General features: G+C 36.1%; 2 protein-coding genes across 7 annotated transcripts in view; one reads left to right on the plus strand and one right to left on the minus strand.

Annotated features, from left to right (window-relative positions):
• The window catches only part of RUNX2 (RUNX family transcription factor 2), a 155,209-nt gene extending 144,557 nt beyond the window's left edge, over window positions 1-10,652 (minus strand). For 2 of the 3 annotated variants that reach the window (XM_066995056.1, XM_066995057.1), the window contains exon 1: window positions 10,115-10,187. In XM_066995056.1, coding sequence (XP_066851157.1) covers window positions 10,115-10,172 — 58 coding nt within the window. In that variant the 5' untranslated portion in view covers window positions 10,173-10,187. Of the gene's footprint in view, window positions 1-10,114; window positions 10,235-10,456 lie in introns of those variants that run through there. The other variant, XM_066995058.1, reaches the window with a different exon arrangement.
• SUPT3H (SPT3 homolog, SAGA and STAGA complex component) overlaps window positions 1-23,751 on the plus strand; it is a 278,028-nt gene that overhangs the window by 32,478 nt on the left and 221,799 nt on the right. The window lies entirely within an intron of this gene.

Raw genomic sequence — 23,751 nt, forward strand, 5'->3', positions numbered from 1 at the left:
CAGCCTAAAAAAACCTTCAGATTTTCTGGGCTACTGAAAAAAAGAGTATTTTTATGTATATAGGTTTCAAATGTGTGTGCTCTAATTTTTAAAGGAATTTTTGCTGCAAGAAGGGTGAAGACACATCAGTAATTGATAACAACCAGGTATGTAAAGGAGAAAAAGAGAGACGTCTTTTAAATCAGTGTTGAGACTAGTAAAATTATTGCCCATCTTAGTATCTTTATAAGTTTGTTTGGCTTATTTTTATTTAATGCATATCTGATCAAATAGAGTGACCATTATATATTATGTGTATTTACTATAAGTAGTCAGCTCTGTAGGCAAGTGGGATTCTTAAATGTGATGGTAGAAGACTTCAAACAATTGATAGTTCAAATTCTTCTAATTTTTTACATAGCCGATAAAATTTAAACCCCATTAAACAGTGTTTATTCAATACATCTGCTTGGTTCAGTGGACAGTCCTGAAGTTTGACAGAGTATTTTTATAGATTTAGTGCATTTTAAAATATTTCACGGACATTGAGGAGCTACTGTGTATTATTGTTACAGGGCAGATTTGTCTTACATTGCGTGCATGTGCTATGCATCTACGCTTCTGACACTTTTATATAGTTTTTATGGAACACAAGCTTACTGTAAGAACGTGTCAGTAAGACTAGAGTTTAGCTTCTACGGGTGTTTTAAGTTTATTTCACTCAGTCTCACTCTGCCCTTTAAGAGTACTGGAAGTGAAAAGCAGTGCCTTTTCATCTTTTTCTGCGTTTCTTCCTTTTTATTTTGTGCATGTGCGTGCAGAAGAGGTCCTAAGATACATCCTAAAACGTACAATCATTTTACACGCACTACTGGCAGCTAGGACTGTGTCTTTCAAGATGTTTTTCAGTTGTGAAAATTTGATCAGTGAATTAACCGCACATCCGGCTACATACATCTTTGATCAGAATTAGGACATTCCAGCTCGTGTGTGTGTGCATGTAAGCAGGCTGCATCAAGTCGATTTTACACATGTGCAGTACACATGTGCCTCGAAATTAGTTAGTAAACTAATATTATAATTTCAAGTAACAAAATTACGGTCTTCCCAGCCTTTGTTTTGTATTACACGTCCTGTAATATTTTATCTTTCTATCTGGACAAGGTTAAGTCTTCATTTATTTTAAGATGTATTAACACACATTTAGATGGCTCAGCCGTAATTAAGACTTTGCTTTTGATTTTTAAAGGTAATATTAAAATGTTATGTTAATGAGCTTAGAACCCCAAATTATCACGAGGTCATGACTGAATTAATTGCTGTACAGAATAACAGAGTAATTTTAGGTCCTCTTCCTTAAATACTGTGAAATTAAAAGTAGTTCGAGTGTTTGCATGTGCAATACACAGTCACAGTGTTGCATTAGGATGAAATTGTTCTTCCTGCAGTAAGAAAATGGTTCTTGCTGTGGAAGATATATTTCTGCCCATTTGATGCTAAATTATTTTTTTTTCTTGCTACCTAGATTGTGTTATTTTATTATCCACAAAGGACTGGATTTTTCCCTGAACGTTGGTTTCTTTAATAAAATGTCAGTATAAAGAGTGTGCCCCCTGAATTCGTTTTAGTGTTTCTGTTTATGCCTTTTAATCAGAAAGGGGGGAAATAAAAATATACTGAATAGCAAGAAAAATATAGTACTTAGGTTTGAATGTACAAAGTTGGATGTAAGAAGTGTGGGAAGGAAGCAAAGTGAATGCCCTTTATGCAAAAAGTCCTTTTGGGAAAAGAGAACATTTTTACTGGTGTATACTAAGGTACACCGCCTAAGTAAATAGTTACTGCTTTCTGGTCCTGTCAGTTTTAAATAAACCATTCATTGTTATGGCTTGGTTATTCCACAAATAACCAAGTGCAGCTGAGTTAAACTTTTGATACCACTGATTGGAAAAATGCAGATGAAGAACTCTTTTAATGTGAATTTATACTGCTGTTCTTTTCTTAGAGGAAACAAGTTTTGCAGATTGTGTTAGGAAATAAATATCCTGCAGACTTTAAATGCTCTATTACAAAGCTGCTCCTGTGCTCCAGTATTATACAATAGCTAAGAGCATTAATTTGTCAAACTCTTATTAATAAAAGCGTCGCTAAGCTTGAACATACGTGTCCCTTCAATATTAAAGAGCAAACTTGACACTTTTTTTTTTCCCCAGAAGTTTTCTATTTAAAGGGACAGGATTCTCAGTGGAATAGGTGATACATTTGAAAGAAAGCAGTTACACGTGGAATTTATACAGTAAATGCAGCAGGGCATGGGTACTGTATCAGCTCAGTGTTATGGCTCACCTAGCCTACAGCTTTTTGAGACATGATAAACTGAAATAATAAATTCTGGCACAGTCTTCAGAATTAGGCTTTTTGTTGATCGTGTCTTAAAATGCCTTCCCCCCCCCCCCCCCCCCCCCCCCCATTGAATTATAACTACTTAATCTGTGTAAAATAACTCTTGCTGGTTCTTCTTGAAGGATGGTATTTATAGTAAATTATTGATGTATTACAATATTAATATAAAAAATAATATTAGGGAGTAATAATTCTTGGCTGAGCAACTCCATATTTCATGTCAGAATTCCTTAAATGTATATATAGGGTACCTTATTTGTTTCATCAGTTCCAGAAGAAAAATTGCACTGTGTCAAAAGCAGCAGCTGACCTACAGATAAGAGTACCTTGGCTAAAATGCATGGTTTCACTTTGAAAGTTGAGGTGAGTTGTTATGGTCCAGTCTACTGTCCACAAAAACAGTTTTTCCCTTCTCAGGACTATGGGAATAAGGAAGAAGATACCACCAGGCTTACTCCCAAGCATTTCTTTCCTCAGAAATATTGCCCAGTATTCTATAATGAGTGCTTCTACCATCTATTATTTCATTACTAGCACTAACACTTTCAATTTATGTAGAGTATTATAATAGTGTTAATAGACGTTCTTTTTTACAAGCATAAAGATGAGATCCTTGCTTCAAGCCCCTGTACTACGTATTAGCAAAGGAGAGAGATGTGAAGTGTTGCAAATGTTCTTTGGAAATTTGCACTGCTGGGAAATCGGAATGTGATAGCAACTTCTGTATTTGTGCAACCTCTGTGTTAGGTTAAGGACTTTGTACCAACACAGATGTTTTCTAAACTTACCCTATCACTGTGTTTTACTTCAAGAAATTAAACATTTTAGAAATATGGATCAGTAGGAATTAAAGTTTGAAGCTATATACGTGCGCATGTTTGCACATACACAACTCATTAACATTTCTCCCAAGAAAGAATACCCTGTTCTAATACCGCACATGGCTACATTAAAATATCATGCTTTTTTAACTCTGTGTTTTCTGATCTATATTTAAGTGAATTACAGATATCCTTGGAGATTAGCACTATGTGGAAGTGAAAGTATTTGCACATAATTACTTGTCTATATTGACTTCCTTAAAAAGAAAAAAAAAATCATCTCTATCTTTTACTTACTAGCGTGGTGTCATTTCTGTTAAGTACTCTTGACAAAGAAGTTGAATTCAACAATTAATAATGATGTGTAATGTCACCACGCTCTAACTTGTTATGCCAGACCCACTTGCACCCAGCGTATGGTCGTCAGCGTATGTGTGTCCACATGCACATCGATGCAACCACGTCTCGCTAGTGCCGCAGTTAATTTGCTTTGAGAGTGAGGTTGGGTCCTTTTCTCTGAACAATAAAATATTATGTAACTGGCAATGGCTCTGTCTTTCTGTTTCAGTAAACCGCAGCGTGGATTTAGATGTGAGATATCTGACCATGAGGGATAAGTAAACAATGGTTTGGCATGCTTCAGGTTCAAATAAATTCTGGGGAAAATAAATGTATGTAAGGTCATCAGAATTTAACTTTCCTTCTTCGAGAAAATGAATGATAATAAATTTCAAGTCATTATGAAATACTAGCAATTCTGATGAAATATAATATGTGAAATAAGTTAGTGTCCATCAGAAATACAGTAACCATATTTGGATGAATTCCTGCCAAAACATTTTTGCCACAGGGGTTTTAGCTATAACATATTAAAACTTAAAGCTATTGTTAATTCCAGAGCTGCCTGACCTTAACGAAAATGACATTTTTAAATGAGAGGGACAGCAGAAGAAACTGTTTTCAGCCTTTGCTTTAAAAATAAAGGTAGTTTTATCAGAGATGAAAACATATTCTTAGAGAAAGCTGTTAGGAATACAGTAGGTATAATATGGAAATACTTTATTTTTTTGCAGTACCACATTTATCTAAAGGAAAATGTAGCCATTTTCCCTTTAATCTTTTACTATGTTGAATTAGTTTTTATAAATAAAAATGTTTAATAAGGAGTGGGTTCCAGAGGATAATTTAATTGCTCTGATTAAAATGACTTCAGCATTTAAAGTGAGTCGGTAGAAAACCTATGTCTCTTTTCCTCCTGGGGCAAGTTCATACATGAAATAGGAAATTTATAGCTACATGAGGAAGGCTAGAACAGTACACAGTATGCTAACAAGCAGAATAAAAAATATATACAGGAAACAGATGCATGAATAATGGATTTTTTTATTGGAAGTGTTAAACTATTTTATGATGTAGTAACCTGAGTTTATTTTGTCTTTGTGCTCATCTTTAAAATACTCTTTAGGGTGTGCTTTTCCCTATGTTAAGTGGCAGGTCTTATATTTATTTGTAGAAGGGAGCATGTTTATGTAAGGAAGCGTGCTCTTAGATTTAAGCTTTATTAACTTAAAAACAAAAACACCTGAGAGCAGAAGATACACCTCCTCAATCTGTTCCCCATGAGCCTTTAGCAGTTGTTTTGAAAAACATGTATACAATAAGAATTAAAGGCATTGTAGATAATGTCAGCAAAAATGTATTTTGTTGGTAACAGTAGTTTCTTGTTGGGGTTCTGTGGTGGAGGAGGTAGATGTTTTCTGTGTTTTGTGGGTGTCTGCTGTCTCCGGATGAAAATCTGTGGTTAATTCATAGGTCTAGCAAAATTTACAAGGAAAATCTCTTTGAAATAGCGCATAGTTTACTAATTTATTTTTGAGCACAGTTATCAAAATAAATGTTATATTTATTCCTTTTAGACAAATTAACATTTTATATTTAAAATAGCACTGGAATATTTTTTTTATGCTGCAGTTTCTTAACCGGTTGTGCGAATCTCGGATTCTCTCAGTGCCTAAGCTAAGACCTTAAAATGCTTCAGATTTTACCATCTTAAGCTCACTATTTATCTTGAGGCTGCCTTAATTAAAATATTATATACTCTAGGGCATATTAAACATGGCAATTTATTGTAATTCTTATTAACGGAGTGTATTTAATGAGTTTTCAGAACCAACTCCATCACCTCCAACACACAATGTTGATTTTTATGAGGTACATAGAGGAAAACATGCACATGGCTAATTTTCAAGCGGTACCGAGCACTGACAGCTGCTGCTGGAGCAGCCCTGCCGGAGAGATGGAGGTGCTCAGCACCTCTGCAGCCTGGCAAGCACGGGCTAATTCCTCCTTTCCCTCCGTATTTAACTTCCACTGAAATGGGCTGGATTTGTGCATGGAAAAAAATGCAGCACTCTGCTTGTGTTTGCAGCCTCCTGTGCTCAACCTGCTGTTTTAGCAAGGAGTTCTGCCTAGCTGCTGGCAGGGACAGCCACCCACGGGTGCGTGCCCCAAGGTGTGACACGACCATACACGCAGCACTGATGGTTACTCTTTTGAACTGTCTGCATTGTGTAGTTAGCATCCTTTGCAAGAATATCTTACCATTCTGTTTTTCTGCTTATACTTAAACGGATCTGGTTTTAGATCTCCGTTATTTACTCGAGCCTGCACTGGGCTCCTTGTTATTTGTAACAAGCACAACTGTGTTGTGAAAAGCCATCAGGAAAAATAAAGGTATAAGGTGCAGTTTTAAGATTAGCATTAGTCTGACCGTGACCAAGAAATCACACTGCTTGAATTTCGGTATTATTGTTATGCTCTTAATGTGGGGTGGCAGAGCCTTTAAATATTTCTGGTAGAGTAGTTAATACAGCATGGAAGTTTGATATTTGTACAGTTTGTAAAGGAATTTGAGGTGTTACCCTATTTTGACTTCAGTTTTCAAGTATGCACTGGTGCATCATTAATCATAGGAAATGCAAAAATAAATAATATAGTCCCTTTGGATTTTTCATGTGAATACTTACCTTTTCCTTTTTTTGTATATACAGTTGAGGTATTTAGGTAACCCCTAACCTTTTGCTTCAACAAGGAGGTACAGTATAAAAATATTACCACAGTCTTCATATGAGCAGTTCTCTCTAAGAAAACCTCTAGATGAATATTTATTGAAAAAAAGCAAAGTTGCAATACAGAATGACTTAGCTTGGCCTGAATATTATATTTTAGACCACCAGTGAATAAAATTAAAAGCACATGGATTTTGAATAACTAGAAAAGGTTGTAATTGATTAGCACTGCATGAAAGTATTGAAGCAAGAAAGTTTTGATTTGTGAATGGTTCTATTCAATAGAGATTAATCCTGTATGTTTGATAAAATCTTAGTGCCCCTAATGAGTTAGGTGTTTTTTTTTCTCAGTTTATTTAACCATCAGATACTTCAATGTTCTTTTAACAAACTGGAACTTTTCTATCTTAGTGAATTTTGCATCAGCGCGCTGGATTTAGACAATATTGGTTATTAATAGTTGATTTGAGACAGATAATTAAACAAATCACCGCATTTTGCTGCTTAAGAATTATAGAAATGCTGCAGTGTAATTCTGCATGTTTTAGGGGTTTAAGGTACCGAAAGCCTGAGTGAGAAGCTTGCAGCTTTCTTAATGCAAATGAGAATAGTCATGCCTGCATTCCTTCAGTATTATTTTTGTAAAGTCCTAGTATTTTAAATTACGTTTATACAGACCAGTGATTACTGAGATTTTGCTTCAAGCTTCACAATCATAGGAATATGTTAAACAGAGCAGGAACATTCAGAAAAATTCAGCTTTATAGGCATAATCAGAAGGGATCTGTTTCTCTCTTATCAGTATCTTAAGTAAAATAAAAAACTACAATTCCTTGCCAACTGATAAAACAGTTCAGAACCGACATCTAGAAAAGGTGCTTTTTTTAAAGAGTAAATGAGAATATTCTGGCGAGTATTTTAATATAAGCAGTGTAAATTTGTTGCTGTTAACTTGAAGTATTTCATTTAGGTTTATTACGTCTATCTATAGGGATCAGTTACCAAACAGTACATGTGAAATAATTGATTAAATCATCAGCCAAATCTTGATCTAATTTACGTCCTTCAGTGAAATTCTCCTATGAAGATGCACAGATCGTATTTGAAAATGCTTTTTTTATCATTTGTAACTATTACGGGAGGCATTTCAAGAGTATTTCATGCTCTAAAGTATCTTGTACAATGTTTACTAGATTTTCTAATAAATATGCAATTCATTTTTCTGCTTAGTATTTATTCTGAGATTTTTTTTTCTTAAGGTGATATGGATACAAATATAATAATCTGCTGGTCGAAACGAATGCGCTTCTATTTAAAAACTTAAGCAGGTCACTCAGGCAAAATGCAGTCAATACGTGTGTATAACACACTTAACACAGAAATGCTCTGGCTATGAAACAATAGCAAGTTAATTCAAATGATCTAAACTGTAGGGGAATACATGTTCCCTGTAATTAGGAAAGGGTCCTGCATCTTCACTACCGTTATTCCTCCCTTCCATATGAGTTAAAAACACACAGAAAAAGCAAGTGAAATAAGAATTTTCACAAATGTTAATCCTTACAACGCTGTTTTCCTTCCTATTATTACTCGTCATTATGCGTCTTAATTCTCAAAGAAAAAACTAATCAAATTCAACAGTCACGAAGGGACGAAGTTAGAGATTGCAATAGAAGGAGATACAGCATGGAAAGGAACAAAAATAGATCATGCATTCTGACATCCTGCTGCACCGGTGGTAGGAAATGGTAAATTGATGACTAACTTGGGTCTTCTGGCTTTTGTTCTTTTTTAAATTGTGGTCTGTCTCATTTTTATAAAGTTCTTAAGTTTTCTTTTGGTTTTGGTATAAGAGATACTGGTTACATACTGATAGAAGTGGTGAGATTTCGTCGTTCCGTGCATTTGCTGCTCGTGGCCAGAGTTGAATTTGTGTCCCCAACCCGATTTACTGAAGTTTGGAAAAAAGTATCCTTCGTGCTGCGGGACTTTTGCCTCGCTTTGAGAATGATCAAAAGTAGATAAATTAAGCAGTCACCACTCGGTGTTTTGATAATTTTAGCCAACTCAATTTCTTCTAATCTCTTTTGGAAGTAAAAGCAAAAGAAAGTCCCTATACATGTAAACTGTATTTCCTGTTGTAAACACTGGGATAATGTGGTCTGGCTACACTTCTGCTGGGCTTCATTAAGACAGCAGTTTTAGTAGAAAAGCTGCTTACCATTTTTGTGTTAGCATTTCAGCTCACCGGTCTGCCTATTACAGCTACAGGAGCCGGCACAGGTTCTGTTATTACTTCTGCTATCTGTAGGTCATAAATTAAACTGCTCCCTGCTCTGTGAGAAGCTATTCTTCAAGTCTTTTCCCGCACGCAGCCTTACAGCTTACTCATGTGCTGAACTGGGAACCAGTCAAAGCGCGTGAAGTAGGAGGGGTAAAGGGAACTCCGGTCCTCGGTTCATTACAATACAAGCCTAATCGGGATGTATACACTGCAAATGGTCCTAGCATTGTTATTTGTCTTATAATGGGGACAGGGGAGGAAAAGAAATAGCTTTAGCTACAGCCCCAGCCTAGTTTCAACATGATGGACACCATTAAGAGAATCCTGTAAGTTTTCACATTTTTTTTTTCCTTGGTCTTTCAGAATTTTCAGTTGTGTCAGTAAAAGATGCTTTGAAAAAAATGTTGCATATGCTTCTTACCACTGGTCAAGGGGAACTAGAATACTGCATTTTCCATCACGTTTTAAAAGTAACTTTGTCTTACTTGCAGAGCTATCACTTAAAATCCGATTTGGTTATATTCAGTTCGAGCGTGAGGTGCCCTGCGCTGATTTTAAAACTATATCTGAGAGGAAGAAGCTTTTCTAAATAAGCCATGATAGAGGTGTAATTTTATAGTGCATTTATGATTTTTTATGGGCACGTGTGTCTGCAGGACATATAAATAACTGCCTCAGTCTACATACATGATTTCTTAAAGGAACCTGTGTTTACAGTTCTGAATATTGAAGTAAAGATTTGGCAGTGCCCTTCTACAGAGTTTTTTAAATCCCACTTTCAATTAAAGCTTAAATTCATCAACATATTAAATTGCATAACTTCATTTCATAGGTTAATATTTTTATGCCTGAATGTTTCACCCTGTTCACAACAAGTGCAATGAGGAGAATTCGCTTTCAGAAATGAGTCCATTAAATAGCACACTTTGCTGCGAAACGAGGGCGAAGAACTGCACGTTTCTGATAACTTCATTGAGCATATATGCTTAAAAATAAGTTGTCTGGTACAATCATAGGGAAGTTGTGGATAGGAGAGGCTGCTACATGCTGCACGCTACTCATTTCATCAGGTCTAAGGAAACAGAGCTAAATCCTGTAATTCCTTCAGAATATCTTGCATTAAGCAGTCCCGTTGGATGCATTGAAGGGTTACGCTCTGCACCGGTTCTTCCTAAGCTATCCCTTGCTGTCGTTGGCCGTTTCCCTACCTACCTGGTCCCTTGTACCTGCAATAGGGCTGGGCACTGCGCTATACCCCATCCCATGTCCCTGGCTGCGGCCACCTCGCGCGGCCCAGCCGAGCACACCTGCTGCCAGGGCACCGAGCAGGCGGCCACCGACCTCTTTCTGCTCAGCTCCTCAGCTCACAAATTCGTTCATAAATCCGCAGAAGCTTTTTATGATGACTGCTTCCCCCCCCCCCCCCACCCCAGCCTGCTATGCTCTCTCCCCACCCTAGCATCCCATTCAGCAAGTTTTTTTGTTTCCGTAACTGTCCCCGGCATCGTTAAGAAAACCCCGAGCGCGGCAAACGGGAGCTGAGACGTCGCAGTACTCACCCCAAAAGAAGTTTTGCTGACATGGTGTCACTGAACTGAACAGGCTGTTTGATGCCATAGTCCCTCTCGTTTCACGCAGAGCTTTCACCTCCTGGTGTAAATACTTCTTGGATCCTCAAACTGCAAACACAAACCATAGCCAAACCTTGGTTTAGTTTTACAGTGCCCCTGCATTGCATAGACCCTACAGTTGCTTTCTTTTTTTTTTTGTCAAAAAAAAAAAAAATGTTGTAGCACTGGTAACATGTGAAAAGCGAGGAAACAAAACAAAAAAAAAAGAGAATGAGCAAATATTTGAAGGACCTACTATTACTGCATAGACTGTGGTTAGAGAGCACTTACTGACTCTGTTGGTCTCAGTGGCTGGTAGTGACCTGCGGAGATTAACCATTTAAAACCCAGAGCCTTCTCTGCTGTCCTCCTGGAGAAAGTTTGCACCGCACTTGTGGTTCTGTGGTTGTTTGTGAGGCGAATGAAGCATTCACACAATCCAAAAAAGCAAAAGCTTTAAAACTCCTTTTTTTTGCAAGCACTGTTACTGGAGAGAGAGAATCATGTGGCTTGTGACATCAGAGGACTCGCAGAGGACTGCCTACCACTGGGGCTTGTTCTTGCTCTCTCCCTTTTTTTTTCTTTTTTTTTTCTTTTTTTTTTTTTTTTTTTTTTTATTTTGACAAAAGGCCCGTGGTAAGGCCCTTCCTGGCATCCAGAAGGATATAGCTTTTTAATTTTTGTGACTCATGAGGATTTGGAGAGAGTACAAAATGCTGTAAGAGCCCAAACTTCTGTACAGTTAAAGCATATGGACAGCAGAACTTTATTTGTACTCTCAGTTCAGGTTCCCCCCACTCTTCTTTCCCCCTCCTTTTCTTTTTTTTTTCCTCCTTTTTTTTTCTTTTTCTTTTCTCTTTCCCTGCTTCATTATTGTGTCTGTGGAAAAGTGAGCAAAATTGGCACAAGTGGCTGTGTGAAATTCTGAACAACAGTGATGATTTACAATAATTTACATCTTTGGATTGTATCACGATCTTGGGTCTGCTTCAGATTTGCTGGGTGGCTGGATTCCTTCTGTTTTACTTTTTCTCCTTGTCTTCCTCTACTTGTGAATCTGTAACTCATTGTAAGAAACTTTACCTTGCCGAAGGTCTAGTAGCAGCCTGCTTGTTGGGCTTGTGTTTTTCTCCTGTAATTGGCTGTCACAGGAGTGTTAGGCTGGGGATTCCTTTGCAAATCTTAAATCATGTCTGCCTTGCTTTACATGCCTTCAAAACTAGTTGGCAGTTTTATGTAATGCAAATTAAGGGCAATTATCTTGCTTTTATATGGGGGGCAAAATATGTCATTTAAATAGCATAGCTAGTTGTGTGCTGCCTTCCGAGGGATGCTTTTGAGTGCCAGTATTGCTGGGATTTAATACAGACACTGCAGAACAGAGCGAGCTGTGAGATTGTGATTGCGCTTCTGTTAATTGCTCCTTATAGTTTCAGCGTTTAGGTGAAATAGAACAGTCTTTGGCTTTTTGGGAGACCATAAATAACTTCATTCACCAGTTAATGTTAACACTTAGTTTTAAAATGAAACATAAATTTGATGCATATGTAAGATTTAAATGCTTAATATCATATGTGTGCATGTGTGTGTAATATTTTTTATATACTCAACATATTGTAACTTTGACTTTGATTGTGTAATATAAGCCTTTACTGTACCAGTACGGAGTGGGTTAACAAAAGCAGTATTTTTTTGTTTATAATAGAGGCTTTGAAATAAATTGCAAAATGCTGTGTGTAGTAAGGAATAATGTGCACAGACAGTGTGTATTAGTAGTCTTGATTTGCTCACTCAGATTCAGAACAAAATTGGAAACATCTTGGAGAAAGTATCTTATTTTTTTGCCTCTTTGGACATTATGTCTAGAACTTTTCTTATTAGCCTGATTGTATCACAGATGCATGGGATTTTCTAGCTTTTGCAGGGTGATTTTTTTTGTTGTTTGCTTGTTGTAGTATATATTGCTGAGAGCAGAAGAATTGTATAAAACACTTTCTAGATATTGTTCAGCTTTTATTTGTAAAATAAAAGACGTCTCTTTGAAGCTGGCAGCCCTCCTTTTTTATTTTCCTCTCTGTCCTCAGCTTTCCCAGCAAGAAGTTGGCCAGCAGTGGTGGGAGATGGAGATCTGGAGGTGTGGGTGGAGAGCAGGTTCTCTACTTTGTGGGGATGGAGAGGAAATGGGCAGGGAGATTTCAGTAAGAAATTACAGCTGGTTCCTTCTTTTTCTCGTTATCATATATTTATCAAAGCAACCTAAAACCCTATGCATAAAAAGTACTTTCATAGTATTTATAATAAGGTAAATAACGTTCTTCTTCAGTCAGTACTTTGGAAGTTATTAGATGCTGATGTATTTGTGGAATTCTGTCTTTAAATGAAAAAGGGGTATTCTGCAAATCACCCATCTTTTACTTTTGTATGAGTGCTGTTTAATTCTTCTAGTGATGGATTCCTTTGTATTTCTTTATGTTTTCATAGTATGGATAAGAACACCAATGGAAAGAAGTTAAATGCATAAAAATGATGAAAAGATTGGTAATCACTTCATATAAACAAAATATGTTTGTGTGACTTCCAGATTTAATCAACTTCTGATGCAGCAGAAGTCTTTGGAAGTTTCTACCTCTGTTATTTGTGGAACTCTTAATTGTAAGCACAATGTTCCTTCAACTACAGCTAAGATATTTATCAACTTTTACATGATGGTAGGTAACTTCAGTGCTTTTATGTAATAGATCACTTATGTCCTGATCTTAGATACTTGTTTTCACTTAAATGCAGTTGATTTATTTATTTTTAACTTTGGAATTTATTCTCAGTTACATCTTTAATATTTGAATATTGAACTCCTCCAGAGGTTTGACTTTTTAAATTCCTTGCCTTGAGACGTACTCAGTCTTTTTCTGGAGTGGGTTTTTTTATGCTGTCAATTGTGTATGCAGAGTTATTCTCTGACTTGGTTATTATGTTTTGGTGTGATAACTTTGGGATTTTTTTTGTACTGTACATGCTTTTTCACCTGTGATATCAAGGTCAAGACAACTACAGTGAAGTCTTCTTCTAGTAAGGCAAAATGCATTAAAAGCAGAAGAACCAATTGTTTAATAAGGTAAACAAGATGTAGCTTGCAGAAACTAACAATGAATAGAACTTTTTTTTTTAATTTTTATTTTTTATTACTAGGCTGTATACAGACCTTATAAAACAAAACAGTATACAGACCTTATACCTGTGAAACTGCTGGTTTCTTTCAGGATAGTTTGCACTTTTAGTGAAGCAGATACACGAATCCTAAAATTCACTGTGTTAATGGTGTCTTGGTTGCAGACTTACTCTTGGCAGTCTGTTGTTCAAAAGGTAGATCTACAAAAATTGAAGTTCACTTATGACTTCCATAGGGGATGCTTTAAGTCACAATTACACTTACAAAGGAAGTATTATGCTAAGGAATTCCTCTGGTAAACTATAAGCTTGATCTTTCACAAAATGGAATCTTATTTAAAGTCAATTGTAATGCAACACTAAAAGATAATTACATCTTTCACTTTTTTCTTTTGAAATTTGTTTTGAAACTTTTAAGCCATGCTTTATTTCCAAACATTTTGCCTTATGTCACTCAAAGTTCATGCAGCATATAAACAGTATGATCAAGTTTATTTGTACTTAAATGTTTGTTTCTATGCTACAGCTAGAGACATATAAATATGCTGCGTAAAGTAATAGGATGACAAACTTGTTAAATTGCACTTGCTTACAAGTTTTACAGTATGTACTATAACAAGACACCGATTTTTATAATGGAGAAGGTTTCAGAGCAGTTTCCTCAGATGCATGTGTTAATTGCAGATGCTATTAATGTATCTGTTTCCATAGCAGCATTTTTTTATTTATTTTTTTTTAATGAGAGAAATGTCTCTACTTGGCTCTGTTTTTCATAACTCAGTGAGAAGTCATTGCACATTTTAGAATGATTGTACTGCATTTTCAGATGGTTCTTAGCTAATATATTTAATTCACCATGTGCATTTAAAATATTTGCACATTTTAAGGAACTTCTGTTGCTCGACTTGGGTGTCTTGTAGACTTACAGCCTCCAACATCTCTGCAGCAGCTTCATGTTTGCTGCTACCATGCTACTAACCTGTGAGAGCAAAAAACCAAAACTGCCCATTAATTAAAAAAAAATAAAACATCAGGGTTACTTCAGTACTCATTCCTTTTAAAATGCTTCTTTCTGGTGTCTGCAAGGAGTAGGATGGAATGTCAGAGTTTTTTCAGCCTTTTTATGATGATTTCTGTTCTCTACCTTTCAACTTTTTTTTTTCTAAATAAGATGTGGTTTGAAAGGGGATGGGGCCTGGGACCATGAAACAGAGAGGAAAAAAAATACTTCTGTATTTATAGTGTAAGCAAGTGTTGCGTGTTTTCTGTACCAGGGAATCAGGCTACTGAAATCAAATTATACCTTAAACAGAACTGTTATTTAAATTAAAAGGATGCTCATCTTCTTTTAATCAGCGAGTACATGATTTAATAGCAAGTGGTTTTCATTCATCTTGAGTTGCCAAGTCTCTGTCCCCTGATCAGGCTTTGACTGAAGGTCTCTATCTTAATGGTCAAATATACCTCATCTCGGCTATTTTTGCTGCTCAGGCATTTTTTCTGACAAGTGTTACTTTCCTTGTATTCCTCCAGTATGTATTTTGTAGACTGTAGGGTAATCGAGAGATCCCATTTGATTAGACATCCACCTTCTAAACAGTCGCCACACAGTGTTTAAGATCACCCTAACCTTTTAGCTGTTTTCTCCTGTCTATTTTTTTTCCCTTTTTATTTTTTTTTTTTGAAGTCAACTTGCAGAAAATATGGGAAACCTGTCTCATATAACAGCTGAGGATGTGGCTAGGTTAAGGCAGGAAACTGCTACCCACAATGCAATGTTACATACACTACCACTTAATAAAATTTATTTCAAACATGCTACTGACAAAACCAAAGAAAAATAATATCCTAACTATGCTAGTTAGTACACTAAATATATCTAGGGAAAAGTGAAAGTAATCTCTCTAGAGCCTTTCTTGCTTTTAGGCTACAATGCCACCAGTAGTTAAACCCGAGCAGATCTCAGCAGTTAAAAGCAGCGACCTATTTTTAGAAAATATTCACATCGCTCTGGAAATTAATGATTATATACTTTTTAATAACAGTCCAAGTTACTTTATATAGAGAGAAGTCCGATAAGCTCTCTCCCTAGGTCTTTCTGGTCGTCGAAATACCCTCTTGTGTAGTTTTACAGCTGGCAGCTTTGCTTGCTTCATCCCATGTCCACTGAATCCTACCTTTCCCGTAGCCAAGCAGCCTTTTAGCTTTCCTTCCCACTTCATCGATTTGTAGGTTGGTCTCAAAATATTTTCAGTGTCATGTGGGAAAGTAACCGAGGAGTTCATCTTCCTAGATTATACGAAGAGTTAAGGGGTCTAGTTCTTTTATTTGGTTGCCTGCAATCTAATAATTTGTGAGAAGTACATAAATTTAGTTAATTTCTAAGGTAAATTTAATAGGCTTGAATCTTTTGTGAGCGCTTTGAGACGTCAGACAGAGATACGTATGTGGTCACTGATGGTGCTTCGCCATAAATGCCCCGAGAGTCTTGTTCTAGATGTATTTTTGTCTCCGTTTGTTTTTAAATGCACGTATATTAAGAGTGATCCTCTTACAGAACATTTTTGAAGTATTTGCCTCTATAGTTAGAGAACACTTATCAAGACCAGCTGCTGTAGTGCTGTGGATCCTATCCATGGACTCATGGTGGTCTGCTGAACAACGTTCTTCAAGTTTGACAGGTGAGACAGAGACTCTCCAGTGCCACTGCTTTTGGATGAATCTAGCTGTGGTTGGAGAAAGTGCATCTTGCCAAAATATATGGGTAAGACCACACACAGTCTTTAAAATAGTTATTGTAAGCTTATTTTTAGGCAATATATGTCTTGACAGTTCTTTTATTTGCATGCCAGTTTCGCTGCTGCTTATAGATTTTTCATTTATTTTAGTAATGGCAATTGCAGATTTAGATCTATGTTTGTAAAGTTTTTGCACAACATTTACACTGGAAACATCCAGACGTGTTACTTTCAGACCTCAATCAAGATTAGAGAACAGATTTTAGAGAATATTAAAGCAGATTATTCACACTCTTCAGTTTTGGTGTCAGTGTTTTCATATTAAACCCCATATTCAGGAGCAGAGTTCAGCAATAAAGATTTGCTTCTGGTTTTAAAATTATAGCAGTTTCAGTAGCTTGTGTAAGTCTGTAGCAATGTAGATTTAAGACATGAAATTAGTTCAGTAAGTAATAAAAACGAAATGTTTTTTTTTAGATTGCATAGTTATTAAATACCGAATTTAGAATCTGCATTTGATTTATGCTATAATTCCTGGACAGTATTTTTCATGTGTATTTTAATGTGTAGAATATTCTTCACATTCTAAGTGCCTGCTTCAACATTTGGCTCTGTAATGCGTATTTAAAATACTGTATGTTTAACTGACAGTGTGGAAGGGGGTTGCACCCTGTAGAATTTCTGAGTAAACAATACCCGTTCGGTAACTTTCAGAACAGATGTTTTTTAAATACCCCAAGAGAAATTAAATATAATACTGAAATGGAATATCATAAACCATTCATTGGGCAGTGATGCTTTAAAGTTAAGGATTCATAATGACATCTTTTTTGCCCCCTATTTGTGTATTTTTCAGATAATCTTGCATAATTAATGCATGGCTGTTTCTCAACAAAACATTCCTAATTTTTTTTATTACTTCGCATTGCATAGTACTATTGCTTATAGCAATGGACTCTACAGACATTTGAGGAAATAGTCACTGCCCCAAGGAGTATACAATTAAATACATGCAGCTAGCCTTTTAAGAAAAATAAAAAGACAAAGGAAAAAAAAAAAGATCACTGTAGAACAAATTATATTAAAAGTCAGTGATTTGAAGAATACCATGGAGAAGGGAGGGTGATTGGTTTTAATTCTATTATTAACTTGCTCCACAGATTCTAATATGAAGAATTTCTTGTGTTTGACTGACTGCTACTGTTGTTTGCTTGAAGCTGAATGTGATGCCTGGTCATTGCAGTTTCTTCTGTATAACACCATGATATTTCCTTATGTACTGTGTGCAAGTTGAAATACTTCTATTCTGTTTTATGATACTTACATAAGTTAGAGATCCTCAGATCTGTAAATGGTATTTTTCAAAGAAAAAATAGTTAAATTAGATAGTTTAATGCTTTCTCCCATTTATCATTCCACATCCATTTTTTAAGTATTTAATACCGGGCTCTGTTTCTTCTCCTCACTTGTCAAAAGCCTAAGCTTGCCCTTGTAATTAAAAATGCGTAGTGGGCTTTTGGTAGAAAAGAGATCTGAAGATCTTTCCTAAGAAAGTGGAAAAGAGGATGAGAGGAAATGGAATAAGATTGGAAAGAGGACAATTAGAAAACATTTTCGTTGTTGTTTAATGAGATTCTTTTTTTAACAGTATGGCTTCCATTTTGTGTAGAAGGATATACATGTAGAAGAATATTGGAGGTGAGGAGAAATGAAGAAACTGAAACAGGATGAAGAACAAAAAGCATGCATCCCTTTTCACATTGACAGTATGCACAGGAGGGAATTGCCTGGGAGATTGGAATGTGAAGTGAAAACCAGTTTATTCTGAAAGAGCCAGTTCAGATACTGGAAGCCGCCTGGCTGTATTTGGTGTGGCATTGAGCTCATTTGGAATGAGCTGGGGTATCTCTGCTCAGCACTTAAAATGTTATGTATAGGTATGCCTGAAGAACGGTGGAACAGAACCAGACTTCAGTGATGCTGGGAAGAGTATGGGAGATGTCTATATTAAATTTCTGACATGCGATGTGTTCCGTGCTGGAGAGTTGGTTGGTTCTTTGTCACATCTGCAGGAGAAAGCAGGCAGTGTTTAATACCTGGATCTTACTTTTCCACACTTTTGAGAAGTCTAAGCTTTCCCTTGTAATTAAAATTCATTGTGGTTTTTGGTGGAGAAGAGATCTGACAATCATTCATATGGAGTTGAAAAGAGGATGAGAGAGGGTATTCACTGATGTTCAGGTTAGCATATGTCAATTCTTTTACAGATTATTTTTCCATGCTCTGCGTAACATACTGCTTGGTAACTGAGTAGTGGTGATGAAGAAAAAATATAAAAACAAATTACAACCATTCCTTCCACTTATACTTCTTTCTTCTCTGACTTTCCCTCTCCAAAAGTGACGGAGCAGGGCTGGTTTTCAGAGAGACCCTGCAATTTGGTTGCCAGAATCCAGACCTATGACCAGATAAGTAATGCAAACTTTCATGAAATAGTCTGTGGGGATATAACAGTATGTGCATCATTTATTTTTTAATAGTTAGATATTTTATTTTTTTCAGTTGATTATTTTTTTACTGTTTATATGGATAAATAATTATTTGTTCTAAGAAGATACACCACCCTACGAGAGGGAAGTCTGTCGTGGGCACCCAAGCCAGTTAGTTCTGCTGAGTATAGCCAGCATGGTAAAAGCCAGCACGCTTTTAAGTTGACGATCAGCCTATAATTAAAGGAATCACGTGTTTCCCTTTCAGCCAAAACATAGGTTCTGACACTACTTGGCGTTGTAGAGGAGTCTGGGGGGAGAGGTCAAAGGTATTGCTAATCTGGAGTTTTTGAGGGAAATCACAGTTCTTTCTATCAGTAACATGAGGAGGCTGGAGTCTGTGCGTAGGGCTAGGTGTAAAATAAAAATAAATTAAGACTATTTAGCCTCTGGTTGATTGAGACTTGAGTGAGAAATGCGGCCTGACTGGTAGTTGTGAAGCAGGATTTTTTTTTGTGTGTGTGTGTGCTGGAGGTGGTGATGGCATAAAGGATGATAGAGGACAGCCTAGAGAATATTGGGCATTGCCTACTGATTATGGTGTGTGTGAGGACAGACCATCGCAATGAAGGGACACTTAAGTACCCAAATCACTTTTGGATCTATACAGACAATTTTATTATTAGTCATTGGGATAAATCATTGGAACACGAACATTGGAACAAGAACACTAGGCTAAAAAAAAATCTTGTTCAGAAATTTGGTAGAGTAGCCAAAAATAAACTGGGTTGTAAACTCCTGTTCTTTACTGTTTTCTAAATTCCTTTCCTGAGAGCATTTTGCTTCTGGAGTGATGCTTTTTAGCCGCTGGGGGTCTGAAAAGACTTGAAACTCAAGGTTATCACTCTGTTCAGGTTTTTGTTCAAGAATCGAACACGTATGTTTGACATACTTGCACATCAAAACTAAAGAGCATGTTATGTTCTGTGATAGCATCATGTTCTATGATTCTGTGTCAATCATCCAATATGTGCATGGAATATAGGAACTCCTTGCTGGTTCATAAGCTTGTTACATTACTAAAAATTGTATTTTAGGGTAGCAGGATCTACATTATAGATTAATTCGTATACCACCTACTTTGTAACGAAATCCATTAGATGAGGTCAGTTAAAACAGATATGTTCTATGTGACATTTGTCTCCATTGGATTTGAACTCTGTATTTCTGCTGCCAGAACAGCTCATTGTAGGCAGGTGTCTTTGGGTATTTGGGGGAACCCATGGGGATGTACAGATCTGCGCTACCAGACGTTTCTTTAATAACAAGCAGTGCTCTGGGCAGTTTTGCTGCTTTGCCAAAAACCCCAGTGCTGAAGGAAGTGTGGCTCCTCAGGAGCCAGAGTTCCTTCTTACAGCACGTGCTTTAAGACTGAGGCCCTCAGAAATGACTATCCAGTCTGTATAGTATAAAATGAGCTAACCTTTATCTTTCATGTTTTGTATCTTTATTGATAGAGTATATCCTTCAATGTTTTACAAAGGCATTTCAATAACCTCGGCTTTGGGATGAAGACAAAATGTGCAGTTTTATTTTGCCATCGTTACCCTGCTTATTTTGTAAGATTCGTAATTGTTCTCCCTTCTTCAAAGTTTTTTTTTTTTTTCCAAGTTTTATTTTTTATGAAAGTCTAAATGTTTTCTTGCTCTTTAAGTCCAGTTTTGCCCAGTGTGGGTTTGAAGCAACTCTGCAGCAGAATGTTTACATTTCAGTTTCAGGAAAAATGATACTAGTCTGTTCAGAAATGGACTATTTGCAGTAGTAAGTGGCATCTTTACAAGCTAAACATAATGATCAAAGGGTTGAAGAAATAACAAATTTAGTTGTCTTTTGGACAAAATTACAATGGAATAGCATTTAGTTTGTCATTTAGCTTCAGCATGATTTATTTTTCTTCTGTTTTAATTGAAGAATAAATCCAATTCATAACTGAATGTAATTCAATCTTCTCATTTTCTGATGTGGGTAGAAAATATCTGTTTTATCTGTGTATAGGAGCTACAGTAATTCAAGCTTATTTTTCCTTTTGAGTAACTGAAATAAACTGAGTCAGGCATTCATTACATGACATTATTATGCCCAGACACATTTTCAGAATCCATGAATTTTACAGAACACATTAATTCTTTAAATGCTTCCCTTTCAACTCTCTTCAGTAACTATTAATAGATTGGACATACGACAGATAGGCAACTAAAATAATAAAGATTACCTATAAAATAAAATAATTTACCTATTGAGAGGTAGAACTTGAAGAACTTGCAGGTAGAACTGTTCCCAAGTGATAGATTTTCTTCCCTTAAATCTGTGATCCTCTGCTAAAGAGGTAAGTTTACCTAAACTCTGCACTCGAAGAATAAGTTAATAAAATTAGAACAGAAATGCAAGATTTAATACAGTGATTAACAGTACAGCCCTGTTGCACGTGGTACATTATAATACAGTGTTAATTGTTTGATTTCTTTTCTCTCCCCAGCTCTCCTGATTCATTCATTGCATGGAATGAATACTGCTCACTTCAGAGTTGGTTATTCAGTGATTTTCTTTTTATCACTTATTGCTCATTGTGTGGCTGCCTGCCATCTTCCCTGCCCAGTATTCAAACCCTATTGTGGAGAAGAATTACTAACTTTCATGTGCGCTTCTGTGGCACATGTCACACCATGAGAATACTTAACAAACATTATTTTTTTTTTTCCTCTTGGGAGGGGTATGTTACTGTCTATATCAGTTACATGGTGGTAGTATAAGGAGAATGAAATTTGGAAGTGAAAAACAAAATCTAAACTTCTCGACTACTCTGTAGTACTCACTTAGAATGTACTTTTTTGTTAAAAAGGTTAGTTTTTTTTTTCTGGGAGGGGGACTGAAGTGACATCTGGATATTGCAGGTATGTGCCAGTTGTGATATCCCAGTGGTGGACATAACTAAGTGCTGAAGATAAAGAAATCTGTAAACAGCAAAACCATTGTTTCTGTGAGACTGTGGGAAGAACGTTACAATGGTGTGTACTTTTTTTCATTTCTTTTGATTGCTCAACAGAAGGTTGTACACCATGGTTCTTCTTTTCCAGAATACTCATATTTGTGTGGAAAGAGGGAAAAAACCATAAAACAGGGAGAAAATGTTTCTTCCATCTTCTGTATTACTGCTTTTCACTTTGTTAACTAACAGGGTATTTATTAATGGAACTTGCTGTGGTCTGTGTTTTCAGATATTATTAGCTCTTATATCCTCCTTCATGTTTGTTTAGGAGGTAAACAACTTAATTTGTTTTACAAATGACGTAACAGAGGTGCAGACAGATTCTGGATCTGAATCTGGGAGTCGGTAGTACCTGCTCTAAAATAAGTCCTAGATTTACTGTTGAAAATACATGGCTGTGTTTATCTCTTAACAATGCCTGCAGTCTTGCTTAATTCATTAACACACTATATATAGTTTATGTAAAGATGAAAAAATACTAAAATGTTTTTATAGAATCCTTATGTAGCATTATTAAGTAAAAATCACTATTAGATACCTAAACATAGGATCTTACAAGTTTCATTCCAAGCTTTGACCGGTGTTTTTTGTTGGCTTTGGGCTAGTCAGTTGAACTTGGTGTGCATTTTTCTTGGCTTGATTTTTCCTTTCATTTACCCATAAATGAGGAGTAATTCTATTGAAGTTATTGCAGTTTTATAGGGATAAGATAGCTGTGAAAGAGCTGAGAGAATGCTTTTGTGGAAAATGGCTGTAGTCTGGTGCTTGAGATGTACGTTTAACTGCGGGGTTGAAACACAGACTTCTGTTTGAACCTCTTCAAAGTTACAAACAAAGTTTGTTGTGTCCTTCAGTTCCTCATGTGTAAATGGAGGAAAACTCTTGCTTTGTTTAATTTAATTTTAATACATTTAATTAATTTCATTTCAGGGATGTTCACATACTAGTAGTGATGAAGGTCATGGGAGTACCAACATGAAGACTGAGTTTGTCCCCATTGTGTTTAATGGAGTATTTAGTCCTCAGCTGTTTCCCCGAGTTATAGAGAAGACTGCCTGATGTTTTATCATAAAAGTGAAGATTTACACTAAGTTGAAGTGCTAAGTAATATTATGATTTTTTTAACTTTGTCTACTGGTCATCGTTGTAGAATAATTTAGTAGAGCCGTTAGCATCTTGCAGTTGATTTAACTCCCTTAATGGAATCTCCTACAAGTAAATGCCATGTTTTTTGATGCATTTCTTTCCACTACCAAAGTTAATATCTTGGGAACTGCTTGAGTTAGCTAAAGTAATTGCTAGTGACTATAGTACTTTCATATTTATAGATTTATGTTGCTACCGAGCCTGTAACTCGAGGGATTTTTTGAATTTAAGGAAGGTGCAGAACATAGGCAAGTGTTACACTTAATCTTGTCTATTAAACATCACCATAAAGTCATCAGAGTACAGTCATTGCCTTTCCCTTGTGCTTTTCTCAGTATAACTTACTGCTTTGTTTAAAAAAAATAAAATGAGGGCACTTACAAATCTTTTGTAAAACTAGACATTTCAACTGAGATCAACATTTTGTTGTTCAAAACAGGATAACAGCTGTGACTTTGTAAGCTACTGTTAGTGGTTTTTAGAAGCTAATTTGTCAGCTAGCTGGCAGGCTGAGCTCATTTGCCAGAAGAAGTTGATGTCATCTCCCATATCGTTCTTTGTCAAAGCTCAGCGTCTCTTTTTCTTTAACCAGTGGTTCTCAAATAGAACGTTACAGAATGGGGCTGTTTGCCAGTGGCATTAGTTTTCTGTTTATGTAACTTCAATTTAGATCATTCATGGCTTAACACAAAATTAAGTTGTCATGTGAGAGTTGATCACCCTTTTTTGTATCCCATATTTGTGATGTGTAGCTCCTTTTTGGTGTGCTTTGAATATAAAATAGGAAGAGCAAAAATCTGTTATTTGCAAGTATTGTTACTTAATTTATTCAAACTCTATTCCTTGTAGTTTATTATTACTTGTTCTTCATTCAGCACAGAATAAGGATTTATTTTATGACTACCTATTGATTAAAAATAAGGTTTCTTGGAAGAATGAATGCATATCTAAAACTCAGTGACTACCAATTAAATGCCACTAATGCATGTTGTTTCAGCATAA

Source organism: Anser cygnoides, chromosome 3, assembly GCF_040182565.1.
Source record: "Anser cygnoides isolate HZ-2024a breed goose chromosome 3, Taihu_goose_T2T_genome, whole genome shotgun sequence".
Lineage (NCBI taxonomy): Eukaryota > Metazoa > Chordata > Aves > Anseriformes > Anatidae > Anser > Anser cygnoides.